Genomic DNA, 25318 nt, shown 5'->3' with positions numbered 1-25318 from the left:
GTTGCCGCCCCTTGAGGCACCTAAGACCCTAAGACCACAGCTCCCCGCCGCAGCTTCAGCAATGGAAACTTTGAACATTGTCCACTCGGGTTCAATGCCCCCAGCCTCCACAGGGATGCACGAAAAGCTCCGCCGGAGGTGTGAGTTGAAAGTCTGTCGGAGAGGGGCCTCCTCCAGACGTTCCCAGTTCACCCGCACTACCCGTTTGGGTTTACCAGGTCTGTCCAGAGTCTTCCCCCACCCTCTGACCCAACTCACCACCAGATGGTGATCAGTTGACAGCTCTGCCCCTCTCTTCACCCGAGTGTCCAAAACATACGGCCTCAGATCAGATGAAACGATTATAAAATCGATCATTGACCTTTGGCCTAGGGTGCTCTGGTACCAAGGACACTTATGAGCATCCCTATGTTCGAACATGGTGTTCGTTATAGACAATCCATGACTAGCACAGAAGTCCAACAACAAACAACCACTCTGGTTTAGATCAGGGAGGCCGTTCCTCCCAATCACGCCTCTCCATGTGTCTCCATCATTGCCCACGTGCGCGTTGAAGTCCCCCAGCAGAACTATGGAGTCCCCTACTGGAGCCCCATACAGGACTCCATTCAGGGTCTCCAAGAAGGCCGAATACTCCGAGCTCTTGTTTGGTGCATACGCACAAACAACAGTCAGAGTTTTCCCCCCCACAACCCGCAGGCGTAGGGAGGCGACCCTCTCGTCCACCGGGGTAAACTCCAACGTAGCGGCGCTCAGCCGGGGACTTGTGAGTATCCCCACACCCGCCCGGCGCCTCACACCCTGGGCAACTCCGGAGAAGAAAAGAGTCCAACCCCTATCCAGGAGTATGGTTCCAGAACCGAGACTGTGCGTAGAGGTAAGCCCCACCAGATCCAACTGGTACCCAGTTCCGATCCAACCTCCCGCACAAGTTCCGGTTCCTTCCCCCACAGAGAGGTGACGTTCCACGTCCCCAGAGCCAGCGTCTGCTGCCCGGGTCTGGTCCGTCGAGGCCCCTGACCTTCACTGCCACCCATGTGGCAGCGCACCCGACCCCAGCGGTTCCTCCCACAGGTGGTGGGCCCATGGGTTGGAGAGAGAGGTGCCACGTAGCTTTTTCGGGCTGTGCCCGGCCGGGCTCCGTGGCAAACCCGGCCACCAGGCGCTCGCTGACGGGCCCTCCATCTGGGCCTGGCTCCAGACGGGGGCCCCGGGCTTCCTCCGGGCAGGGTCACATCATCTCTACCTCGTTTTTTCATGGGGTTTTTGAACCATTCTTTGTCTGGCCCCTCACCTGAGACCACTTTGCCTTGGGAGACCCTACCAGGAGCACAAAGCTCCAGACAACACAGCCTTCAGGTTCATAGGGACACACAAACCTCTCCACCACGATAAGGTGATGGTTCCCGGAGAAGCGATCTCATATTTTATGAAAATAGTTTACCAAAACGTGTTTCTGAAAACATTTTAAGCGAGAAATAGGCCATACAGTTGCTGAATCTGTCTTCATTTCAGATTGACAAAGGTTAGTTTGAAAGATTTTCGTCTACTTCTACTGGATAGTCGCGTCACGTTCAACGGATTCATTTGCATAAAGATGGCCATTGGCCAGCTTCTTGACGCGCAGCATTTTTCATATGCCTTCCCGGGATGCTTTTGCGGGCGTGTTAAAGTTGCTTGACATCACCCATAGGAGTAAAGTGGAGCGTGGCGCGACAGAACCGTCGCACAGCCAGATGGATCTGCACTGTTAGAGTCTGCACCAACGGAGCAGTTGACAGGGAGGCATACAGTGTCGTGGCTGTAACCAATGTTCAAACTATACTGTGGCGTTTAGGGGATCCCACTTTTTTTTACAAAGTTACATAACAGCTACAAGTGTATGCACATACAGGATTTACCCTATTATACTTTATCGAATTGATAGGTCAAACAGCAAACAGCCACCCACAAATAGTCGATAAACAAAGCATCAAGTTGTCTTTGAGATTTCACATGAACAACGGATAAAGTTACTCAGGCTACCGAAGAATACCATCATTCCTCCGTTCAATTAGGCCTAAGCGATGCACCCCAAGCTTCCATCCTTAACAAATAGCCATGTATATTGGCTCTTCTAGTCTCTCCACTGCTGACTGTTCCAATTGAACGGGAGAGAGGAGCAAGAGGGGTTAGCATTGTGACCGGCCTCTGACGAGCTGTTACAACTCGTTGTGTGTTGTGGTTGTGCTATTAACATCATCGCTACACAATTTCTTAGTAAAACCAAAATTAATTAAACTGCCTTGTTTTCTTTTTGCCATGGCTATATGATGCTAACTGCAGAATGGATTTCAAGGACTTTGCGCACCGAATAATGGCCTCCAACGTTTATATTTGTTAGTTGTGTAGTAGAGTTCAATATAGGCTACTCCCAGTTGTAAAGTTTGCTTTATTATCATTAGGCCACTTACTTGTACTCTTACATCTCCTTTTACCTACTAATGTAAGATGTAGGCCTAAGCATGTTGGTGGACTTGTTACATAAATACATTGTTGGTACGAATGTATACAAGTCTTTAAAGCCTATAAAAACTCATTTCTAGTGTGAGTGCCCCCTAGTGGAGATCTTGCATTATATTTGAATTGTGCTCTTCAAATCAACTGGATTTGTTCTATTATGTTAATAAAAGTAGGGGTGTTGTGGTTCCCAGGGATTAAAGGACCCAACCGCAGGGAGAGGGCAGGCAGGCAGGCAGCAGAAGGTTGGATACGAGGATTTATTGAACAAAAACACAAAAATAAACCAAGGGAGTCCTGAGGCTTCAACAGGCAAGAAACTATACAAAAACCAAGACAAAAAGGAATCCAAAGAACAAAGGGATCCAAAGAAAAGGCACCAGGCTAAAACACGCTGAAAAACACACAACTGACAGGAACAGGACACGAACAGACACAAAACAGACACAAAACAATCTGACAAGAGACAAGGGAAACACAAGGGCTAAATACACTGGGTAATGAGGTAACGAGGGGCAGGTGACACAGCAGGTGAAACACATTAGGAGAGACAGGGTAATCAACAAAGGCGGGAAAACACAGGAAGTAAAACTGGACAAGACAAGACAGAAAACTAGACTATCAAAATAAAACAGGAAACAAATATACACAGAACAGAATACACAGAACAGGATAAATTCACACAACGGAACAGAAATATACAGAATAAATATACAAGACAGCAAACAGCAACAGAAATATACTGTAGTATCTGATGGACTTATAGGTTTAATGTCTGTATAAAGCTCAAATGTGCTAAGTCATAATAAGAACGGTCATCATGGGTATTGTGGCAGTACAGGGAGTAATAATTAACCTCTTAGTGGCGTGATTTCGATGGGATGTTCAAAAGACGGTCTGGGATTGGATGCTGAGGGGTTAATGAACTATAGGAAGCCACTGAAGAGGACACTAACCTATGCTATGTCAACTTGAATGTTCCATATGTTATCTAACATGTTACCTAAGCTATCCCATATAAGCTGTGAAATGTAAAGCTAGAATTAGGATGCATATTGGCGGTGTATTCTCCAGGTTCTGCAGGACCTGTAAATGGATGCTGTAATCTTTGATGTAATAAACCTTTTATAATCAAGACCAGTATCCAGCGAATCTCTCTTCCACACATCGGCAACACAGCACGGCAGCCAAGACACAACAATACAAACAGGCAACCGAAATGTCCATAACCACAACAGAACCCCCTCCTCAAGGGGCTGATTCCAGACGTCCCAAAAAAAGTCAATCCTGGAGGGCGGAGAGGGACCGAAGGGAGAATAATCAAAGAAGTTCAAAAAACAAAAAGCGTCCAGGAAACCAAAAACAACCCAAGGAGGGCGGAAAAAGTCTGGGGAAGCCAGAGAGTCAATGGAGAGAAAGGGCACTCAGGAACTGGGGACAGAGGGTTAGGGTTAGGGCAGAATCCTTCAGGCGGCCGGTGGTGAGGGCAGAATCCTTCAGGCAGCCAACGGCGAGGGCAAAACCCCTCAGGTTGCCGAACTGGACGTCGAGGGCTCTTGGGTGGCCGTCGCCGCAGGCGAATCCCTTCTGGCGGCCAAACAGGATGATGAGGGCAGCGCCCCTCCGGGGGCCGAGCAGGTCGGCCAAGGCGGAGTCCCTTGGGAGGCTGCGCAGGCGAAGGGGCAGCTGGGCCGGCAACAAGAACAGAGGTCGACAGGGGTGCCGACAGGACACTGGGAAGCTCTGGGACACGGGAGAGCCTGGGGACACTAGAAAGCTTGGGGACACTAGAAAGCTGGGGGACACTGGGCAGCTTGGGGACACTAGAAAGCTCAGGGACACTGGAGAGCCTGGGGACAATAGGGAGTTCGGGGACACTAGGGAGCTCGGGGACACCGGAGAGCCTGGGGACACTAGGGAGCTCGGGGACACACGCTGACCAGGTGGCATCAGAGCGGTTTAACGCGAGTTCAAAGGAGCAGGTGGACCGACAAACCATGCACCGATGGCCAGGGTGTTTGCCGACTGGGGAGGAGGCAGGATGCTGGGTGACTCTCTAGGCCTAGGAAGGCAGCGGTCCTGCTCCACCTCCTCCCAGCGAACCATCATGAGGTGCCAGGCGGAATTGGGATCCATCTTGTAAAGGGAACGGAAAAAAGAACTCATCCGCTCACCATCAGGCTCCAGTGGATGCAGGAGAGGCTTGAATCCTGCTGGGTCCATGTTGGTCAGATTGTTCTGTTGTGGTTCCCAGGGATTAAAGGACCCAAACACAGGGAGAGGGCAGGCAGGCAGGCAGAAGGTTGGACACGAGGATTTATTGAACAAAAACACAAAAATAAACCAAGGGAGTCCTGAGGCTTCAACAGGCAAAAAACTATACAAAAACCAAGACAAAAAGGAATCCAAAGAACAAAGGGATCCAAAGAAAAGGCACCAGGCTAAAACACGCTAAAAACCACACAAATGACAGGAACAGGACAGGAACAGACACAAAACGGACACAAAACAATCTGACAAGAGACAAGGGAAACACAAGGGCTAAATACACTGGGTAATGAGGTAACGAGGGGCAGGTGACACAGCAGGTGAAACACATTAGGAGAGACAGGGTAATCAACAAAGGCGGGAAAACACAGGAAGTAAAACTGGACAAGACAAGACAAACTAAAAGAAAGAAAACTAGACTATCAAAATAAAACAGGAAACAGAAATATACACAGAGAACAGAATACACAAAACAGGATGAATTCACACAGAACAGAAACAGAAATATACAGAATAAATATACAAGACAGCAAACAACAACAGAAATATACAAACAGGCAACCGAAATGTCCATAACCACAACATCGGGGAAACACAGACATTATTTACGTAATATGTAGCTACAATACAGCGATCTCAATCAAAACTAGCTCATTCATTTTGCGAGATGAAAGTCTGTGGTTTTAATTTTTGGAGGTTGGTGCACTTATTTTACCAAGAGCGAGTTAGGACAATATCAGTGGCCTTTAGTTAATTATATCTGCAGCAAACCTTCCACAAATGATAACCTGTTCAATGAAAACACAATACAGTTTATCTGCCTACAATTTCAGTTTACCGATTGCCATACTAATAGAAAAATAGACAAAAAGAGAAAAACCTCTCCCAAATCCACCGAGCTTTGCTCATACTTGTGCTGTGTTGGATCAATGTGGTCTGTTCTTGTTCTTTACTGATTGGGTGATAACAGTCCAAATGCATTGGCTTTGGAAAAGACAGGGTGGAGCTCATTATCATATATTATTGTACTTACGCGTACTGAGCCACGTAAAAAGCGGCGTTAAATGAGCATTCCACGGCACTTTTTATGGCGTTTTGCCATTTAGACGACGTAAAAAACGGCGTCCTGACCGTTCAAAATGGGCTAAGAATGTGGCGTAATGAAACCAATTAGGCATTCCATAGTGTTGCACTTGTGCTCCATGTATTTCTGTTGTACTTTCGGTTTTCCACCTCTGATGAAGAGCATTGTACAGCCGCTTCCCTAAACTTTGTCTCATTTAGAGACCAGAGACCCAATGGGGCTCTGTGTCTGTCAGACAGTTCTGAATGAGATATATTAGCAGAGCAATAATGTAATGCACAGCAGACTAACCTATAGGGCAGGTGGATTTAAAAAATAAAATAATATAAAATATATATAAATGAATATAGGTCCAGAAGTTTATAAATGAATTCAAATGAATCATCATATATCATTCACATGAATAAGTGTCACATGCAAATTTAAAGAAGTAACTTCCCTAACAAAATATGCAAAAGAGGAGGGCCTACATGTGTGTTGACTCAGCAGAGATAACGTTGAATCAGACAAGTTGATTTATAGCAGAATAGTTGAAAGCAATACAGAATATTTTTCTGATTCTCAATGCTTGAGAACCTTACTGCATTATATACAATTATTTTTTTTATATTTTTTCAATTGTCACCTGTGTACATTCACCAGAATGCAGTAAATGAAGTGTTTAATGCTCAAAATTTTCTGGCGGAGAACCCCCAGACCCCCCCACATCATATGTCTCCTCCCAAAATCTGGAAACAACATGCCTTTGGGTTTCTTCTTTAACCTCTGTGCATCTAAAATGTAACTGTAAATAATTAATTACATTTTTATTTCTGTCTTTCGCCGCAAAATTACGTAGGTGGGCCCCAGAGGATGAGGGCCAAACATTACTGGGCCTTTGCACAGAAAAGTTTGAGAAAGGCTGTTGTAGTTTATGGTAGGCAATAGGCTGCAGCGACACTTTTAGCAACAGAATAATAATAAAAAAGACTTGAACTACAAGCAGTTATGATGGGGTCCAAGCCTCCCCGGTGCGAGCCGCACCCAATGACCCATGGAGTCTGCGGAAGCGGAACCCAAAGCATAATGGCAGCGAGGCAAACGTCAGCTGCAAGGTCTGTAGTAAATTGCAATTGCAAATTTCCCATTTACAGTTATTGAGGCATAGGCCAAAACGTGCCTACCTTGATTAATTGGCTGATCTTCGCCATATTTGGTACAGAGCCTTAGAGTTGCATGTCACACAATAATCCTACATTTTGTGTTGATAGCATTCATTTACTTTGGCCGCGATATTCTAAAGTTTGTGTTTGGCACTAGCTACAAATATTTGTTCGTTTGTAGTTTGCACATTTTTTAACCAAACTAAATTCTTTGCCATCTGAGGATGCTATCTGCCAAATCAGATCAGGCAAAACCCATAGGAGGAGTTTAAAAAAATAGGTTTTGAACATTTCGCGATTGTACGAAAAATATTCTTTGTAGAATAGGGCTTTGTTTACGTCATGTGATTCAGCTTGATTTAAGGAACGTGTCTATGTTTATTGCGCCCCCTATGGGCCAATCTTCACCAACTTTGTTTGCAAGCCTCAGAGTGTCAAGCCAAACAAGAATCTAACGTAGCATTTCATTTCGCCAAGATAATTAAAAGTTTGTGTTTTCATAGCTAACTACACAAATTAAAAAAATTTAAAAAAAAATTATAACTTTTTGTCAGGTCGGTCTGGAGATGCTATGTGCCATTTTTCGTGCAAATCGGTCGCACAGCCTAGGTGGAGTTCATTAGTTTTAGCAGGTTTACAATAAATTGTGATTTTACTACGATCAAAGTCTAGGCAGAAATGGGCCTATATCAGGAGATTCAGCTAAATTCAGGGAACGCGTGGATACGTATAAGGTTTTTAAATTTGCAAAGTACGGTATGGAGTAATAGGCCAAAACGTGTTTTCTTTGCTATAGCGCCACCTAAATGCAGAAGTGTCATTTTTTGTGTCCGAGGTCCTTGCAGTGTTCTCGACCATTCCTGAAAATGGCACCACCCCTAAAAAGAAACCCAAACATGTTCTGTAATTATACTGGCATTTAATGGAATTCTGTCTCATAAATAATAAGGGACACAGGACAAATAATGTTTACACTGATGCTGTTTTCGATGCCTCCGTCTGGCGGAGCACACAAGAAGACTTGTTGGCAAACGAGAACGAGTGGCTTATGAGCCGCTTCTGACTGCCTTGAGCTGTCCTTTTGAGTCTCTGTGCTGTTTTGGACCAGTCCCACTTCAAGGGGGGTCAGCTCCGGTGTCCGGTGGCAAAATCACTTTCTCACTTTCACTAGGCGCTTTTTTGGCATCAACTTTAACATCAGACCATTCCGACCTTCTGAGGCTGTAGCATTAACTGCGTCTGTAACATGTTGCCACTCTACAGTTTTTGGGCATTAGTAATGCCCACACTGTGCCCTCCAAACATGTTTCCTCTTTTCCACCTCTTTTCCACCTCTTCAATAAGAACGACATTGAACAACACACTGAGTAAAATTCCTTCTTTCTTTTTATTTTTTCCTCTCTGCTCATGAATGAATATTAATCAGGGGCGTTTCACTGACTATTTATAGGCAACTATGGGCATGACATTAAGCCGCCAAAGCTGCGCCACATTTAGAGTTGATTGTGATTTATAAAGGGTTACCAGCGTACGTCCTACGCTGGTTTCCCTTTGTGACGCCTGTTTCCACCGTCACATGTCCTCAAACTGACGCCCGTCCCTTTGTTCCACTTTAGCTTTGAGCTCTGTGACGCAGATAGGCCACCACTCACCCCAATGAAACTAACGGCTGTATTATGACGTGATACATTAATTTACATATGCACAAAATATGCACATAATCAGGAAGAGAAAGGAAACAAAAACAAAAGATATTTAGACACACAAATATACACACCTATGTACACATCAACATACATACATGGTCATACCTACAGTTGTGTTCAGAATAATAGCAGTGTGTTTAAAAAAAGTGAATAATGCTCAAAATCCTTAGAATAGCTTTTAATTCCATAATATCAATGCATTGGGAACACTGCACATTCAATTCCAAATCAAAACATGACAAAAATTGATCAAGTTTGTGTTATACCTTTACAGAAAGTGAAGAAAAAGGAATATTAGGCTGTTCAAAAAAATAGCAGTATTTGCATTTTTCTTTACAAACTCAAACATATACTGTATGAACTGAAAAATGTCTCAAGGGTTTGCTTTACTTTGAATCACTGCACTAATATTTAGTTGCATAACCATTATTTCTGAGAACTGCTTCACATCTGTGTTGCATGGGGTTGACCAACTTCTGGCACCTGTGAACAGGTATTCCAGCCCAGGACGATTGAACTACATTCCACAATTCCTCTGCATTACTGGGTTTTGCCTCAGAAACAGCATTTTTGATGTCACCCCACAAGTTTTCTATGGGATTGAGGTCTGGGGATTGGGCTGACCACTCCATAACATCAATCTTTGCTCGCTTACTGGTGTGTTTTGGGTCATTGTCTTGTTAAAAGACCCATTTCAAAGGCATTTCCTCTTCAGCATAAGGCAACATGACCTCTTCAAGTATTTTGATGTATTGAAACTGATCCATGATCCCTTGTATGCGATAAATAGGCCCAACATGAGAAACATCCCCATAACATTATTTTTGCACCACCATGCTTTACTGTCTTCACAGTGTACTGTGGCTTGAATTCAGTGCACGGGGGTCGTCGGACAAACCAAAAAGAACAATTTTGCTCTCATCAGTCCACAGAATGTTGCGCCATTTCTCCTTTGGCCAGTCAATGTGTCCTTTGGCAAATTTCAATCCATTCAGTACATGTCTTTTTTTCAGCAATGGGACTTTGCGGATGCTTCTAGCTGATAGCTTTTTCTTCACATAGCCTTCTTCTGATCGTAACAGTACTCACAGGTAACTTTCAGTCTTCTTTGATTTTCCTGGAGCTGATCATTGGTTGAGCCTTTGCCATTTTGGCTATTCTTCGATCCATTCGAATGGTAGTTGACCATTTTTTCCCACGTCGTTCAGGCTTTGGATGCCATTTCAAGGCATTTGAAATCATTTTGGCTGAGCAGCCTATAATTTTCTGCACTTCTTTATATGTTTTTCCCTCTCCAATCAACTTTTTAATCAAAGTCCGCTGTTCCTCAGAGCAATGTCTGGAACGACCCATTTTGCTGAGTATTCCAGTGTGAAATGCACTATAACCAGCATGCACAACATTTGCTTCCTCAATTACAGATTCAGTTACACAGAATGAGCAGCATGCATGTCATGACTGTTGGTCTGTTGGTTTTCTATGACTCTACAACACTTACTAGTAAATTATTTGCCATGTAGAAATATCACTTCTACCAAAAAATTTAATTTATGAGGTTAGTGATGTTGGACTGCTATTATTTTGAACACAACTGAACATATACAAATACATCCATATACACACATACATCCATATGTGCATACACACAGTATACACAAAAATATTAATTAAATAAAAAAGGAAAATGAAAAGTTTGGCTTTAATCTTTATGGTTTTCTAAATAATATTCTCAAAGCATGATGCATTATTTCTTTAATATTTATAAAATGTATTTTAGTTTTAGCTTCTTAGTTCTAATTTTTCCTCTCACTTATATTAGTAGTGTATTTATATTAGCTTTTTTTTTTTTTTTGATCTTATGTTGTAAACCCAATGTTGCTCATAGCTGCTAACAATATTTGGTTTGGTGCCAGCCGTAAAAAAATCAGTTTACAGGCTGTTTGACTTGCATTATAATACATGTCCCCGAATTTAAAGGTTGCGCATTGAAACCCTTGTTCTTTGAGCACAGGGGGAGCCCATTGACCGCCAGTGACTGCAAACCTACTTTTATCTTGGACTTTATGAATCAGCCAAAATTCACCTTTAGATTTATCAATTTCAGTGACTGTAGATTAGCAGGGATCTAAAGTTAGAAGGCTCCACCTGTGCTTATAGGACTAGGGTTACAGTGCACATACAAGTTGTAGTCCATGCAAAGAAAAACTTTTGTCTCTGTTTACGTTTAGGGAGCTATCAGCTGACCTACTACAAATGATTCCTGACAACCACATTTTATTGGCTAAGCTGTGTGCATTTTACCCAGGAAGTGTCGCTGAAGTCAACCAATTTCATGAAAGGGTGGGTAGGCAATCATTAAGTTAAATTTATGACTGGAAAATGGAGGCTCAATATCTTATGTTTATTTACATTAACATTTGTGATGATTATAGTGACTATGATTATGTGTTGTTTGTCATTTAAGTGCGGCCTCCCTTCAGCAGAGGAATGTAAGGCCATGGCAGAAGCAGCCATGTGTGAAGGAGATTTGTTTTCAGCAGTTAAATTCCACCTGCTGAGCTCTGAACCCGAAAATGCCCTCTTGATAGGGCTGGATCACGTTAAAGGTATTGGAAATGCAGTATCATTGAATTCCTCTGTGTGGTTACCTACTTAATATAATATAGAAATGTTATGACTAGGACTGTCAAAATAACGCGTTAATTTCGATTAATTAATTAATCTTAACGCGTTAAAAGATATAACGCAGATTAATCCATTCCATATTGACCTTTGACCCGGAGCCGTTCTAGCCACCATTCGACTGTAAAATGAAGGAGGGCGACGAGAATGATCGATTGGAACATTTACTTATAAAAATCGGTAGCGAATAACAACGCGGATTTCGGCTCCTCATTTCGGTGCCACTGACATGTCTGCGCTGCTCTCTGATGGTCTGAAAACGGACGTTACAGGCAACAGAAACATCGCTGCACGTGACGCTAGTTAACACTATACTCAACAGCAGCTAATGTTAGCCTTCCGCTAGCTAGTAGCTGGATTAAACACGGTTAAAATGCTGACAGCTAACGCTAAACGGTGTAAAGTTTGACTGTATTTCACTGTAGAGGATTCCAACACCGGGATGTAACAGTCTGCAGCTGCCGCTGTCAGAAAAAAAAAAAAAACAGACGGTGCGTTCAATGAAACTGGTAACCTACAGCTTTGTGGTGCATTTAAAGTTATTGTTAAATGCCCTTTTCCCATCTGGTGGTTGTTTTTGTCATTCAACAGCAATTTACTAGTGAAATAAGTTATGGTTATAGTTATTACATTATTATTAAATTATTTAATTTTGACCATATAGCCTAGAAATAAACAAGCCGTTATTTAATGTCGCCGACTGTTGTTTAGTACCCTTTTTAACTTTCTTAAAGAGTATTGGTTCAGGCATCGTTAAGGCACTGGGCAAAGATTATGTATGCGATTAATTTAGATTAATTAATCACAGAGTACGTAATTAATTCGATTACATTTTTTAATCGATTGACAGCCCTAGTTATGACTATAACTTCTGTTCACTGATGGAGAGGAACGAGGTACAACACATAGTATAGTATGGGATGCCACACAGGGGCGTGATATTCCATACTATACTATATGTGTTTTACCGAGTGAATCGACTGGAAGGGAACTGGATATTTTAAATATGACACAACTATATTTAAATTACCTTTAATGTGAAACAGTTGGCAATATGTTTGCATTTGACGTTGGTAGCTTGGCTGTTGAGTGTTTCTGAAATGCCATTAGTTGGTGATTGACATTTTTCCTCCCAATAATGTTATCAGATTTTAATGTTAAAGGAGGAAACATTACATTTTTATTTATTTTTTAATCAATATTATACTGTATTCTCAGATAAATTTAGCCATTCCATTCCCCATGCAGGTGCAGTTACAAGTGTAATCTATGAATGACCAGTTTCCCAACCCTAAAAATCTGCACTTTCTAATTGATTTGATGTAAAATACATTGAATTACAATCAAAACTACAAAGATATATGCACTGATGGAATGTAACTAAGTACATTTACTTAAGTACTGTACTGGACTGTAAAATAAATACCCACCAAACCTTCTCTAATTCGCTCTCCATTCTGCGCCACAACCGACACCACTCAACAGTCCCTCACATGCAAAAGTGTACTGCTTCAATCTTACAAGCAACATCGCCTCACTTGCAAAAGTGTACTTCTTCAATCTTACAATTATCCATCCACTCATCTCATCTTGAGTAAGGACTAAACCAGGCCCACACCGGGCAGTCCCAACAACAGAAACCAAAAACATCTCTGCCACCTCCGTCACCGTACCTGAGAGCCCACTTTTTGTATAAATTTGTCCAGGATGTACAGCAAGCCACAACTCTCTTCCTTGGTCCGCATCTCCTAAGCATGTCGGGCAAGACTATTAAAATCGGGAGGAGAGCAGTAATAAAAAACAGTGGTGTTTAAAATGAGGCGAACTCAAACTGATAAAAAGGAATAACAATGTTTATTCTTAAAAACAGGATAAATAAAACAATCTAAAAAAACACTCTAATTATAATATCTAGTTGCAGACATACGAATGCATGTAGCTACAACAAATCTATGACATAAAAATAAACGGTGCAGGAACCCATGGGAGAATGTCAAAGCTAAAACAAAAGTTAGTGAGTTTTTAACAAAACATTTTTTTTTATTAATGAATAAAACCACATTTCCATCTGTAATTACATTTTAGATATCCATAATAGCATTTCTACTGGATAAAATTGTATTCTTACTAGTTAGAATGGTAATTGAAGAACACACTAACATTTTTACTAGTAGAAATTGTATTTCAAGATATCTACAACTTTGATTGTACTGGTCAAAACTAAATAAAAGATATAAAAAATCATTTTAAAATTTTAATTGGCAGTTTAAACATTTAATAGCTAGACTGGATAGTTATTGCAGATATCCATAATTCAACTCTTCCTCGTCAAAAAGAACAATTCAGATATCCACAATGACATTCTTCCTATCTACAATTGTCATTTCAGATGTCCACGTCATTCTTACTAGTACAAATGACGTCACGTTTCCCATTCATGTGTATGGTGCTTTCAATTTCAGATATCCACAAGCCATTCTTCCTATCCAGAATGAACATTCCAGATATCTGCAATAGAATTATTACTAGGAAGAACTCCCATTTCAGATATCTACAATACTTGTTACAAGATGTAACACCAGAAGCATCTTTCAAACATTGCATTTTAAAGCAGTCAGCAGAGGGATATGCATTGCCATGAGCCACACACACACACACACACACATGCACGCACATACAAACGCTCAGAGACTTTGAACCTACCAGTACTTTGAGTGGAGGCAGCACTGTCATCTCTCCAGTCCCTCCTGTCAGTACAGCGGGAGGCGGCGTTTCTTCGAGCAGAACCTCCTCATCAAAGTATCCTTCCACTCGGACTTAAACTTGTGAGTGAGGTCCTTTTCAAAAGCAAGCTGAATCAGCTGGGCCTTGCATCTGTGCAGCATACTGCGCCGATGCTCTGAGAAGACGCTTTTGAGCGTGGAAAATTAGTTTTCACACATTGCTGTGGAAGCTCCTAAAGTTAGGGCAAGGGTGTAGGCTGTGAGAACAGTCTGCATAGTTTATTTTTAAGTTTTATTTGATTAGGACAATGCACATTTTCAACTGTAGTCCTAATTACCTAGCATGCATGTCTTTATGGTGGGAAGAAACCGGAGCACCCGGAGGAAACCCACGCAAACACGGGGAGAACATGCAAACTCCACACAGAAAGCCCCGGAACGACCTGGATTCGAAATCAGAACCTTCTTGCTGTGAGGCAGAAGTGCTAGCCACTGAGCCACCGTGCTGCCTGGAGCCTGGAGTGCACAGTTGAATGTGCTGAGGATGTTGGCTATTGTCCATTTTCCATCTTCGGGAGGAAACGGGGTGTCAGTCATTTTCTTCACCAGGAACTCACAAGCCACAGTATATTCAGATTCAACCACATCAGTTCCAGCTAATACCAGGAGAGGGGTTACCTTTGATGGGTCCAGGAAATTATCCTCGGCCTCTGGGTTCAAAGCAGCCAGTGCGCCAATGAGCTCGCTACTACGCTCTCCAAAACGTTCATTCATCTCTCCTTGCACAGCATCGATAACACTGTAAAACAATCTCATGAACTCAGTCTTTTCATCTATGTCACTTTGTGGCTGACCAACTGTTTCTTCAACTGCAAATCCGCGGAGGTTCTTGTTAATTGTGCGTCTTCTCTTGCTTGGACAGGGTCGGTCACCGGCACAGCCTTGGTGGCTGATGCTGGAGGAGCACAGAGATCCCACAGTGCAGAAAACTTGTTTTCTGTGCGCAGTGTCTTCACACAGTCAGAAGCGCTGTGAACAAGTCCATATCTTCGGCCTGTAGTAGTCTGTTAGGCGGCTTGAAAAGTGACAACAGTTTCATAACAAGGTGCGCAATGAAAAGAAAACTGCGCTGCGTAATGGCATGAAGCGCACCTCCGCTCCAAGGCCTTGTGTGTTTTCCACCTCAGTCAGTAATGTGGATATGTCGTGAAAACTCTTCACCACAACTTTGACCGTTGCCAAGTGGCCAGTCCATCTCTGGTCCAAGAGACGTTTCAGTGTATCGCCTTTGTACAGAATAGCCACGGTTGGCTTCCTGATGAAGTTGTACAGCATGTTGCATACTCCAAAAAAATCCTCGACAGCTGCTTCACTGGACATGGCATGAATCACAACCAGATGAAGTTGGTGATTAAAGCAGTGAATATAGGGTATGTTACGATACGATACCAGCTTGTTTTGGAGCAATTTCTGCACATCACCATGCCTGCCAGACATGAGTGATGCGCCATCATAAACCTGACTCAGGATTTTGTCCGTGCTGAGTCCGGCGCTGGTGAGCTCATCAATGATGACACCTGTCAGAGCCTCTGCATCACCTTTCTCAGATGTGGCCATTACCAAGACGCGCTCACACACACACCATAGTTTTCGTCAACAAAACGCACAACTACAGATATATTTTCTTGGCCTAAAGGATCCCGTGTGCCATCCACTTTAATTGAATACCAGCTATCACCGACTTGTCTCACTATCTCCTTTGTCACGAGTTTGCTCATCATTTCGATAATCTCGTTTTGTATCTGTGGGCTGGTATAGCGTGCATTCTGTGGGATTGTTTTTGTAACCCTTGTCAGTTCGGAATCTTTGCACATGGTGTACTCAAAGAGAGACAAAAACAGCCCCATGGAGCTATTATCATTTAGCACACTGGCAAAACCAGCATTATCTCCACGTAACGGCAAATGATTCACCACTAAAAACTCCAGCATATCAATTACGGCTGAGCCAGTTGCTCTGAATTTAATAGAGTGGAAATCTCTTTTCCTGTCTCTCTAAGTTTTTCTGAATCTCTCCACATTGCTTCACAGGCTAAATGTTCTTTTGAAGCTGCATGCTTATTTAAGCCCTTGCCTGTTTCAATTGCATGTTTCCAATCATTAAATCCCTCAATGGAGAAGGTTGCGTCCGATGATACAGATTTGAATTTCCTGCAGGCATAACAAAATGCGGAGTCCTTTTCCACCAAGTACTCAAGCCAGCCCCTGTTCAAATACCAGCTAGAGGAAAATGATCGTTTTTTTTAACCAAACATTTTGACTGGATATTTCCTCAACACAACCTGTTTGGATTTGTCCGTGCCGAGGTCACTCACACCCACTGATTCAGCAGGCAGTTGTGGCCCAAATGCTGCCCCAGTTGTGGTTGCACTTGACCTGCAGGTCCTGCCAGGCCCAGGGTCGGGCTCCACGGAGCTACTAGCATCAGGCTCATCCAGGGTCTCCTTCTCCAACTACAACATCAGGAGGCGTCGGTGTCGTATCCAATTTGGCAGAGGAGACTGTTGGTGGGCTTTTCAACCACTTACGGATATCCATGACGAACTGAAGCGAGTAAGCCGGCGAAAACTCATCCAGCTTTCAAAAATGCGCGGTAACTGTTGAGCGGCTACACTGACGTAGGCTACGTCACATACGTAGCCTAACTTTCTTTTTAGTAAGGCCGTGATAGGCTGTTGCAGTGTAGATTCCCATCAATCAAACAGAATCACACCATTTTCTTTATATTTTTAATGTTTTAATGATAAATAATGCAACCTTAATGCAACACAAAATTAGCAACTATGATAATATAAAATTAAAATTAAAGTAATTTTTTTAAGAGATCTGGGCCTCAAGCATTTTTGGGGGCGGGCCTGGCCCCCTATGGCCCGCCCATAGCGACGGGTGTGCCTACTCTATAACCCAGACCAAGTCCAAGTCGGTGCAAATCCCTCCCTCCGTGTAGTGTGCAGATCTCAGTTATGTCCTCCACATTGTGGTTGTTGCTAAATTATTTTTAAGATCCGGAAGTGTCAGCGAGTTTCACTCAACCTATTCCACGCTTGAAATTTGTTTGCAATGTTTGGTGCGCCTGTCAAAGTTTAGTGTGAACGCTAACCAAATCAATGAAAAATGCAGCAATGTTGCAACTTGACTTGTGAAAGCGCCCTTCATTTCTGTCTTTCTAAACCACTGATTAACCACAAACTCTCTTTAATTTTCCTCCTCACCAGAGCAGATGACTGGATCTGATTGGACAGTGGACAGTGTTCAGCCAATGCTGGACCTGATGAGTTACATCAGAACTGACAGCCTGGTCACAGCAAAGTTGACTGAGTAAGAACAATTATTACTTTATTGTTACAAGTATTAATAGTTATTTTAATTTCCATTTTGTCAGACTTGATCATCATGTGTGTGTGTGTGTGTGTGTGTGTGTGTGTGTGTGTGTGTGTGTGTGTGTGTGTGTGTGTGTGTGTGTAGAACCCGCAGTGAGCTGTTGATCCTGTGTGGTTATATTGGAGGTCTGCTGGCCATTAGAAGACAGTACTCTAACATCGTACCTGCACTCTACGAATACACCAGGTAGATGGTTTTGACATTTTGCATGTACCAAAAAGGTTTCTGAATTGTCTGTGGTGTTGTCAAGAACTTTATGTTGTGAATGTGATTATATGTCTCAGATGTGCAGAGTTGTCATAATGTCATAAGGATTTCACAGTATTGGGGGGTGGGGGGGTTTAAGAGTCTGTTTCCGGGCACCTGGTTACCTCACCTGGTTTGGCGCGACCCATGTACAGAGGCTTAGTCCGTGTGGCAGCGGGTTATGGCAAGCCCTTTGAGCATTTATTCCATATCCTTGATATCAAAAGTCAGGTTCCTCCACTAGATAACTATTAAAAGCCAAAAAACCTACTAGTTAACTAGTACGGTCCAAAATGTCTACTAGTTAACTAGTTAAAGCCAAAATGTGCACTAGTTAACTAGAAAGGCACAATGCTAATGCAGAGGAGGGAAGAGAGGGATTTGTGGCTTCATACAATTCAATATTCCAGTCAAATTTGCTGTGTTCCCTCGGAAGGAATCACTGCACATGGGTAGGCACTTGTAATGACATTTCAAGCATGTTTAGAGGCTAAAAACACATTTAAAACTTGCCCTGTTTAAGCCTGTTGGGTGCTAACGCTAGCAGGGGGATAACACGGTGTAGGCAGCACCAATTGTTTTAGTTTTTCTTGCTACTGACAGCACTCCAAATTTCCAAACAACAGAGCTACGTGTTGAAATCGACCGGAATTCTCCTTTAATAGCCTACAAATCAGAGCAGCAGAGAGAGTCATTGGGGAACTGGGGAAAGAGGGCGCTCAGGAACTGAGGGCCGTGGGCCCTAGGGGGACTGGAGCACAGGGAACAGAGAGCCGTGGGGCACAGGGGAGCATAGAGGGCACTCGGGGAGCATAGAGGGCCGGAGAGGCCTGGGGGAAACAGAGGGCCGGAGAGGCCTCGGGGAAACAGAGGGCCACACGGGACAGGGAACAGAGAGGCCACTCGGGACAGGGAACAGAGAAGCCACACGGGACAGGGAACAGAGAGGCCACACGGGACAGGGAACAGAGGGGCCACAACTGTGGCAGCTTCCAGGTATGAATGTGTAACTGTGTGAATGTGAGTGTGAATGAGAATTTGTTCTCAATCGACTTACCTGGATAAATAAAGGTTAAATAAAAAATAAAAAAAAACATTAATACAAAATAGTAATAATGTCTCATTAGTCCAACAACATTTATCAAAAACATAATTAGTTTTATTTGCCGAGAAACTCAAGCTGTTGTGGAAGTTCTCAACACTTTAGGACCCTGGTCAGATTTGACTATGCAATGCAAAACCTTTTGATCTTTTTTTAAAACCTTTATTTTACCATTTGTTATAAAATGTAGGTTTTTCTGTTTGGTATAATGCTTTAACAGTGATTCCTGGGCTTGTTATTTGTGCATGAACATCACCATTTGATTGTTGATTAATGTGCATTGTAAATAAATAAATCATAAGAACATCTTAAGCAAGGTTTTAGGATTTAAATAGGCTAAAACAGTTACAGGATGCGTGTTTTAAAAATAGCTGTAGTGTATACAACAATAATGGTGTTTTGCGGTGATGATTTGATGACATAAAGCTGCTCATTCACTATTGACTTAATTGCCATAATCAGGCTGAAATTGGATTAACTATCCATAAGTCTTAAATTCCTAATGCGTGTTTGCGCTATGTCATTCCCTAGGTTTTTGATGGAGCCACAGGCGTTTAATAGGCTGGGCAGGAAGTGGAACAGCTACAGCATCTGGTCAATTTTCAAAATAAACACTGTGTGCAAACACTGTGTGCATCCTATTTCACATCACTACAATATTTAAACAACTAAAACATAGCCACAAATCTTTGATCCATGTCGTTCACAACTGGGCTAAAAAAGAAAACATTTTACTATGTAGACTACTTACTTGTATGGTAGAAGCACAAATATATGGGAAAAATGACCAAATCAACTGAATCTGGAAGCAAAATGCTCTGTTTCTAAAAATGTTCCCGGTGTGGCATGACACCCGGTGAAGGACGTAACAAAACCATGGCGCAGCTCGAATGCGGAGCTTCTATGCCTGGTGGAATCCCAGTGTTAGTTAGTCCAACTTCCACATTTGTCTTTCTGTTTTTCAGTCAGTTGTTAAAGCGGAGGGAAGTGTGTGTTCCTCTGAAGATTGAGCAACTGTCTGTGGAGCTGGATGCCTGGCGGGCCTGCACACAAAGTAACAGCAAGTAGGTTAAAGAGACATGTACGCATACACGCACGCACACACACACACACACACACACACACACAAAGATAATGGTATTACAATTGAAAGTTAATTAATAACACCATGAAGTACAATATTGTAAAAAGATATAATTTAACACTAAATGTGCCAAGTCAGATAAGAGGTTTAAAAAAGAAGATAGTGAATAAGGGAACACTGAGAAGGTGTCATTACGTCACGACTTGGTACTATAATCACACCTAGTGTTAGCTGCCTAGTAGAGCTAAAAGCTAAGGCCATAATGAGGCCAGTTAGCAAGGCAACGCAAGAGAGTTGGGAGTTAAGCTGACTTAATCATGTGTTTTTTTTTTTATTAGGACAATGCATATTAATCAACATTTCAGTAAATGTCTGACCCACCATGCCACCCATGATACATTAAGATTTGAAATACACGAAGAGCAGCTGAATCACCTCTGGTGAGATGGATGTGTTGTCCTGACCTTGAGTGATGACAAAGATTGTCATGTTGCTGCCTGACAGACAGATCTGGTGCCTGAAGATAAATGTATTTTCAAGATCAAGGACTTATAAGGAGACACTGTATTAAGCCTCATGTTAGGTGCACCAAGGAGCTCAGAGTGTATTGGGTTTGTGTGTAGGAAATAGACTTCAAATTGCCAGAGTTAGCCTGTAGGCTTTATATATGCAGTCATATAAAGGGGAGGATGGCAGCACATGAGTTTTGTGGACACCGCTGCTGCAAAAGTGGCCACATGTTGAGTGTTGATATCTACATCTTTAGATCTACATTTATATTCATATTACCATATGCTTAAATTTACTAGCAGAGGTCAACTAACAGTGACTGTTATCACTATAATACCTCTACATTGCTTATGTACACAGCTTTAGAATTGCATCTGTCTTTCTGTTTTTAACAGTCCTCCATCAGAGTGTCAAAGAGAAGAGTTCAGCTGCCTCGAGAGAAGAATCCAGCCAACAGACTCTGGTATAAAAAACATAGTTTATAAAACTAGCTCATAAAACTTTTTTTTTTAATATATATTTATATATTTATAAATTTATATATTTATATATAAGGTGTAGACCTTCTGGGATCAGCACTAAGCTAAGTCTTGGGTAGGGTGTTGATGATGGCTGTGGTCTGATCAAAGTTAGAATCAGAATCAGTTTAAATGGACATGTACAAGGAATTTGACTCCGGCTTTTGTTGCTCTTACACTGATATAGACAGTATGTCTATATCAGTGTAAGAGCAACAACAACAGCTTTGTTGTCTGAACAAGCTGAACAAGTTGAACATAAACATTTGACTACTATATACAGATATGTTTGTATATATATAATGTATATATACTAGGGGTGGTACGGTTCATGAAAAAACATCCGAACCCCTCGGTTCGCTTGTCTCGGTTCGGAGCGTGTGTGTGACGCACAGTTCGTCAGTACACTGTTAATGTGCACTAACCACTTACTTAGTGCCCACTTTCGACACCAATGTTAAAACACTGGAAACGAAGAGGGGGATGAGCGTGACGAACGCAACACATGGCAGCTGATTGGACGAACGCGTCACGTGGTTCTTGCTGCTCCCGAATTTCAAAACAGACTCTAATGGCGTCTTGTTCTGAATACAATCTCGTATTTTACGAAAATAGTTCACCGAAAAGTGTTTCTGAAAACATTTTAAGCGAGAAATAGGCCATACAAGTTGCTGAATCTGTCTGCTTTTTTGATCGACAAAGGTCAGTTTAAAAGATTTTCGTCAGTTTTTGCTAGGTGCAGAGCCGACCGCTCCTCAAGTGGAGTGTGGAGTGCTGCTGCTGCAGGTCACGTCACATGCAGAAATGTCAAGTGGGAGAGATGTGGAAGGCTGCCCGGGGTTGGAGGATGCACCAGCGTCGTATGAGTCTGGTGTGTGGGAACATTTTGGATGTCATGTTACCTATGATGACAGCGGAAATAAAACAATAGATAGAACTGCCACTGTGTGCATGTATTGTGCAACATGCATTCAATATGCTAATTTTAGCTATATATCATATGCTGAAGTATATTTCTGGAGTGTTAAAGATTAAAAGAAAAAATAACAAGAACCGTATAGAACTGAAAACCGTGACCCTAAAACCGTGATACAAACCGAGCGGTGGATTTTGTGAACCGTACCAGCCCTAATATATACACTGTAAACCCGAATAAGTTACCAGAACTCAAAAAATGTGAGGCAATCAGTTGCCACAATTTTTTTAAGTTGATTAACTTAAAAGTCAAAATTTTCCAGAACTTAAAAGGTTGGATGAATTGCTACATGTACCTTTTGATAACAGTTAAATTAAAAGTGCTCATTTAACTCAACTCAAATATTTGCAGTTAATATGACTTACAGTTTTCTGTTAAGGCAGCTCAATTATTTTCAGTTATTATGACTTAAAAGTTTTGAGTTTACAAACCACAGGAATAAGTTCACAGAACTTTAAAAAAATAAGTACACAACCACACCAGTTTATGTTAACCAAACTCAATGTTTATTAGTTTGTGTTGTCATTGTTTTAAGTACACATTAGTCAAATATGTTGAGTTTGTTTACTTAAAAACATGTGACTCAAAACTTAAAAATTTTGTGGCAACTGATTGCCTCACTTACATTAAGTTTACCTAACTTAATATATCTAAAAGTCATGAAAGTCCGCTTTTGAACAGTTAAATTTAAAATTAAATACAAAAATAAATAAACATTTATAAATTAAAATAAATAGAATAAAAAAATAATTTTAAAATATACTTAAATAAATTGTATATAAATAAATGAATACATTTGAGAGATTTTTAAGAAGAAAAACTTCTAGCCTTCCAAATGTGTTCCTGGTCACTTAAGGAACACACCGACTTATTGGGACTTTAGCTTATTCCCCATATCCCCCAGAGTTAGATAAGTCCATACATACCCTTCTCATCTCCGTGCGTGTCTGACGCACCCACTGCTAGCTGCTGAGAAACAGCCATCTTCTAACCGTATACATACTGACAACTATTCTCAGAAAGGGTGAAGCACTGATACTTCTGCTACTTGGGCAGAGTGATTTGCACCTGAGAAGCCCCGTGGTGAGGAGCAGAGAGTTCGCCTGGAGTTCTGCAAGCAAATCACTCCACCCAAGTAGCAGTGCTTTGCCTTCTGAGAATATAGTTCCCAGTTTGTATACGGTTAGAAGATGGCTGTGTCTCATGTGACCTTGTTATTCGTACACGCTGTGACTATACAAATCACAACATGTAAATAGGAAAATGTTGGCGTTATTTTGTCACTTATTAGGAGCATAGATGGAGCTGGTTACCTCCAGGATCTGTGCTAAGCTAGGCGTGGGTGCATCAGACAGAGTTACGACACGCACGGAGATGAGAAGGGTATGTATGGACTTATCGAACTCTGGGGGATACGGGGAATAAGCCCCAATAAGTAGGCGTGTTGCTTTAAGGCCCTAGGAAATAAATATGTATCACAAATTTCTGATATTGACCAGACAACTAATCAGATAGTCAGGAAAATAATCGGAGTAATCAAAAACAATAATAAATAATACCAAAATGAAATTATTGTTTGCTACAGCTATAAAAGAAAAAAAAACACTGCTTTTGGCTTCCTGGTTAATTCCTGAGTAAGGCAACAGGGCAGCAATTTGGGTGAAATTTCAAAAATTCTATAGACTGTTTAAGAACATTTTCACTTAAAACTCTAAAATGTAAATGTTTTACATAACCAGTATCAAATGCACAGTGAAATGTGGGTCATCTTGTGCAGCCCACAATGGTTAAGAAAAACATTAAAACATACAAAACATTAGCGTTACTTTTGCATTATATTAATGAGAACAAAGGCATATTGTGTAGTTTGGGCCTATTGGCTGAACACCTGCAAAGTAGTGCAGTAACTTTTTGAGGCATTATTTAGACAAAAGGAGATAACTTTGAACTAGCCTTTTATAATGCTTTACCCTGCAGCCTTTTTTCAGATGAGTTTCTACATCATTAAGCCATTCTTGAGGGTCTGCAACCTTGGTGGTAGTTTACCACTTTCTAACCTGTTCACATCTTTAATGCAATCAGACGAATGGCAAACATAAAGTGGACTAATTGCAAAATTCACAAAGCTCATTTGAATCATTGAACCTGTTCAATGTTCCACTGGGTCAACCTATGAAATGTGTAAAAATCTATTTACCTGTTCATCATTGATTTTTTTTTAATTTTAGCCAGAGCATCTGCTGTCTTCCCAGTTTTTGATGCCTTCTGTCTGAATAAGGTCATCGGTTGAGGAAGATGGCGGTCAAGCTCAGGATAGCATGTGTTGGGCAGGTTCTGATTTGTAATCCGCTGGAACTCTGCATACAACTGCATAGAAATAACAGCAGGAGGAGAACACTTAAAAAAAACAGTCCAATTTGAAGAATCTAGCACACATTTATAAAGCAAAAATATCGGCCAAATGAGTAAGAATCACAATTTTCACTTTAAAAGAGAGAGCTGATCCATATTACCTCAGACTCTATTTTGAGACCAGGCCAGAGGTCCATGAGCTCGTTCACTGGTGGGCAGGATATCACTATGGTCTGTCGGCATAGGGGGAATGTGGTCTCCACCATCTTTCTTCAACAATATTTGCAAGCAAATACAAAGTAAAATATGATCTGTTCAGTGCCAAAGGTTAAATATCAATTAGGAAGATGATATTCGTGAACAGAAGACATTCATGAACTGTTGACTTGAATACGGCAAAAAGCATTATTTTGATCAAACAGGCAAGTAGAATAAACAAATGATATGTGTATGTGGGAGTGTGTATGATTTAGGGTTACCACACTAAAACATTGTCTGAAAAAAAAAACAATTTAAGTTACTGGTATTTAGAGGTGTGTGTGTGTGTGTGTGTGTGTGTGTGTGTGTGTGTGTGTGTGTGTGTGTGTGAGAGAGAGATTCATTGGATTACCTGGTATCTTTATCACATCTCCAGTTATCTTCCTTAACTTTTTGAAACTGGAACAGAGAGATGCAAAGGCATAAACTGATCTGAAACTGAACAAGTAAAAGCATTCAAAGAGTGTCGAATTATAAATACTTATAAATGTTCCCTGTTAATGATCTTTTCATTTGATCCCTAAAGTGTGAAGTTACTAAAGCCATCAAGCAAAATTAACATTACTGTAAAGAAAAGCAGCAGCACTTGAACCTTACGCATGCTTAATCAACAATAATGCCATTTCTACAAACCAAAGCTTTACTGTTAAGGGTTTTTACTTTATTCATCTTTGTCATGAAAAGCAGCTTGCCTCCAGCAGGGTCGTTTGTTTTAAAACCGACGCAAC

At 41.6% G+C, this 25318-nt stretch overlaps 1 protein-coding gene across 2 annotated transcripts in view; it reads left to right on the top strand.

The window, feature by feature from the left end:
• Positions 1-25318, top strand: part of wdr17 (WD repeat domain 17) — a 184189-nt gene that overhangs the window by 141961 nt on the left and 16910 nt on the right. The window contains exons 25-30 of one of the 2 annotated variants that reach the window (XM_031313083.2): positions 10928-11039; positions 11164-11305; positions 17379-17481; positions 17638-17730; positions 19858-19956; positions 20882-20951. In XM_031313083.2, coding sequence (XP_031168943.1) covers positions 10928-11039; positions 11164-11305; positions 17379-17481; positions 17638-17730; positions 19858-19956; positions 20882-20951 — 619 coding nt within the window. Of the gene's footprint in view, positions 1-10927; positions 11040-11163; positions 11306-17378; positions 17482-17628; positions 17731-19857; positions 19957-20881; positions 20952-25318 lie in introns of both variants that reach the window. The other variant, XM_031313082.2, reaches the window with a different exon arrangement.

The sequence above is a fragment of the Sander lucioperca genome, chromosome 4, assembly GCF_008315115.2.
Source record: "Sander lucioperca isolate FBNREF2018 chromosome 4, SLUC_FBN_1.2, whole genome shotgun sequence".
Taxonomy (NCBI): Eukaryota; Metazoa; Chordata; class Actinopteri; order Perciformes; family Percidae; genus Sander; species Sander lucioperca.
Note: the sequence above shows the minus strand (reverse complement) of the source record. Positions and strands in the feature narration are given on the sequence as shown.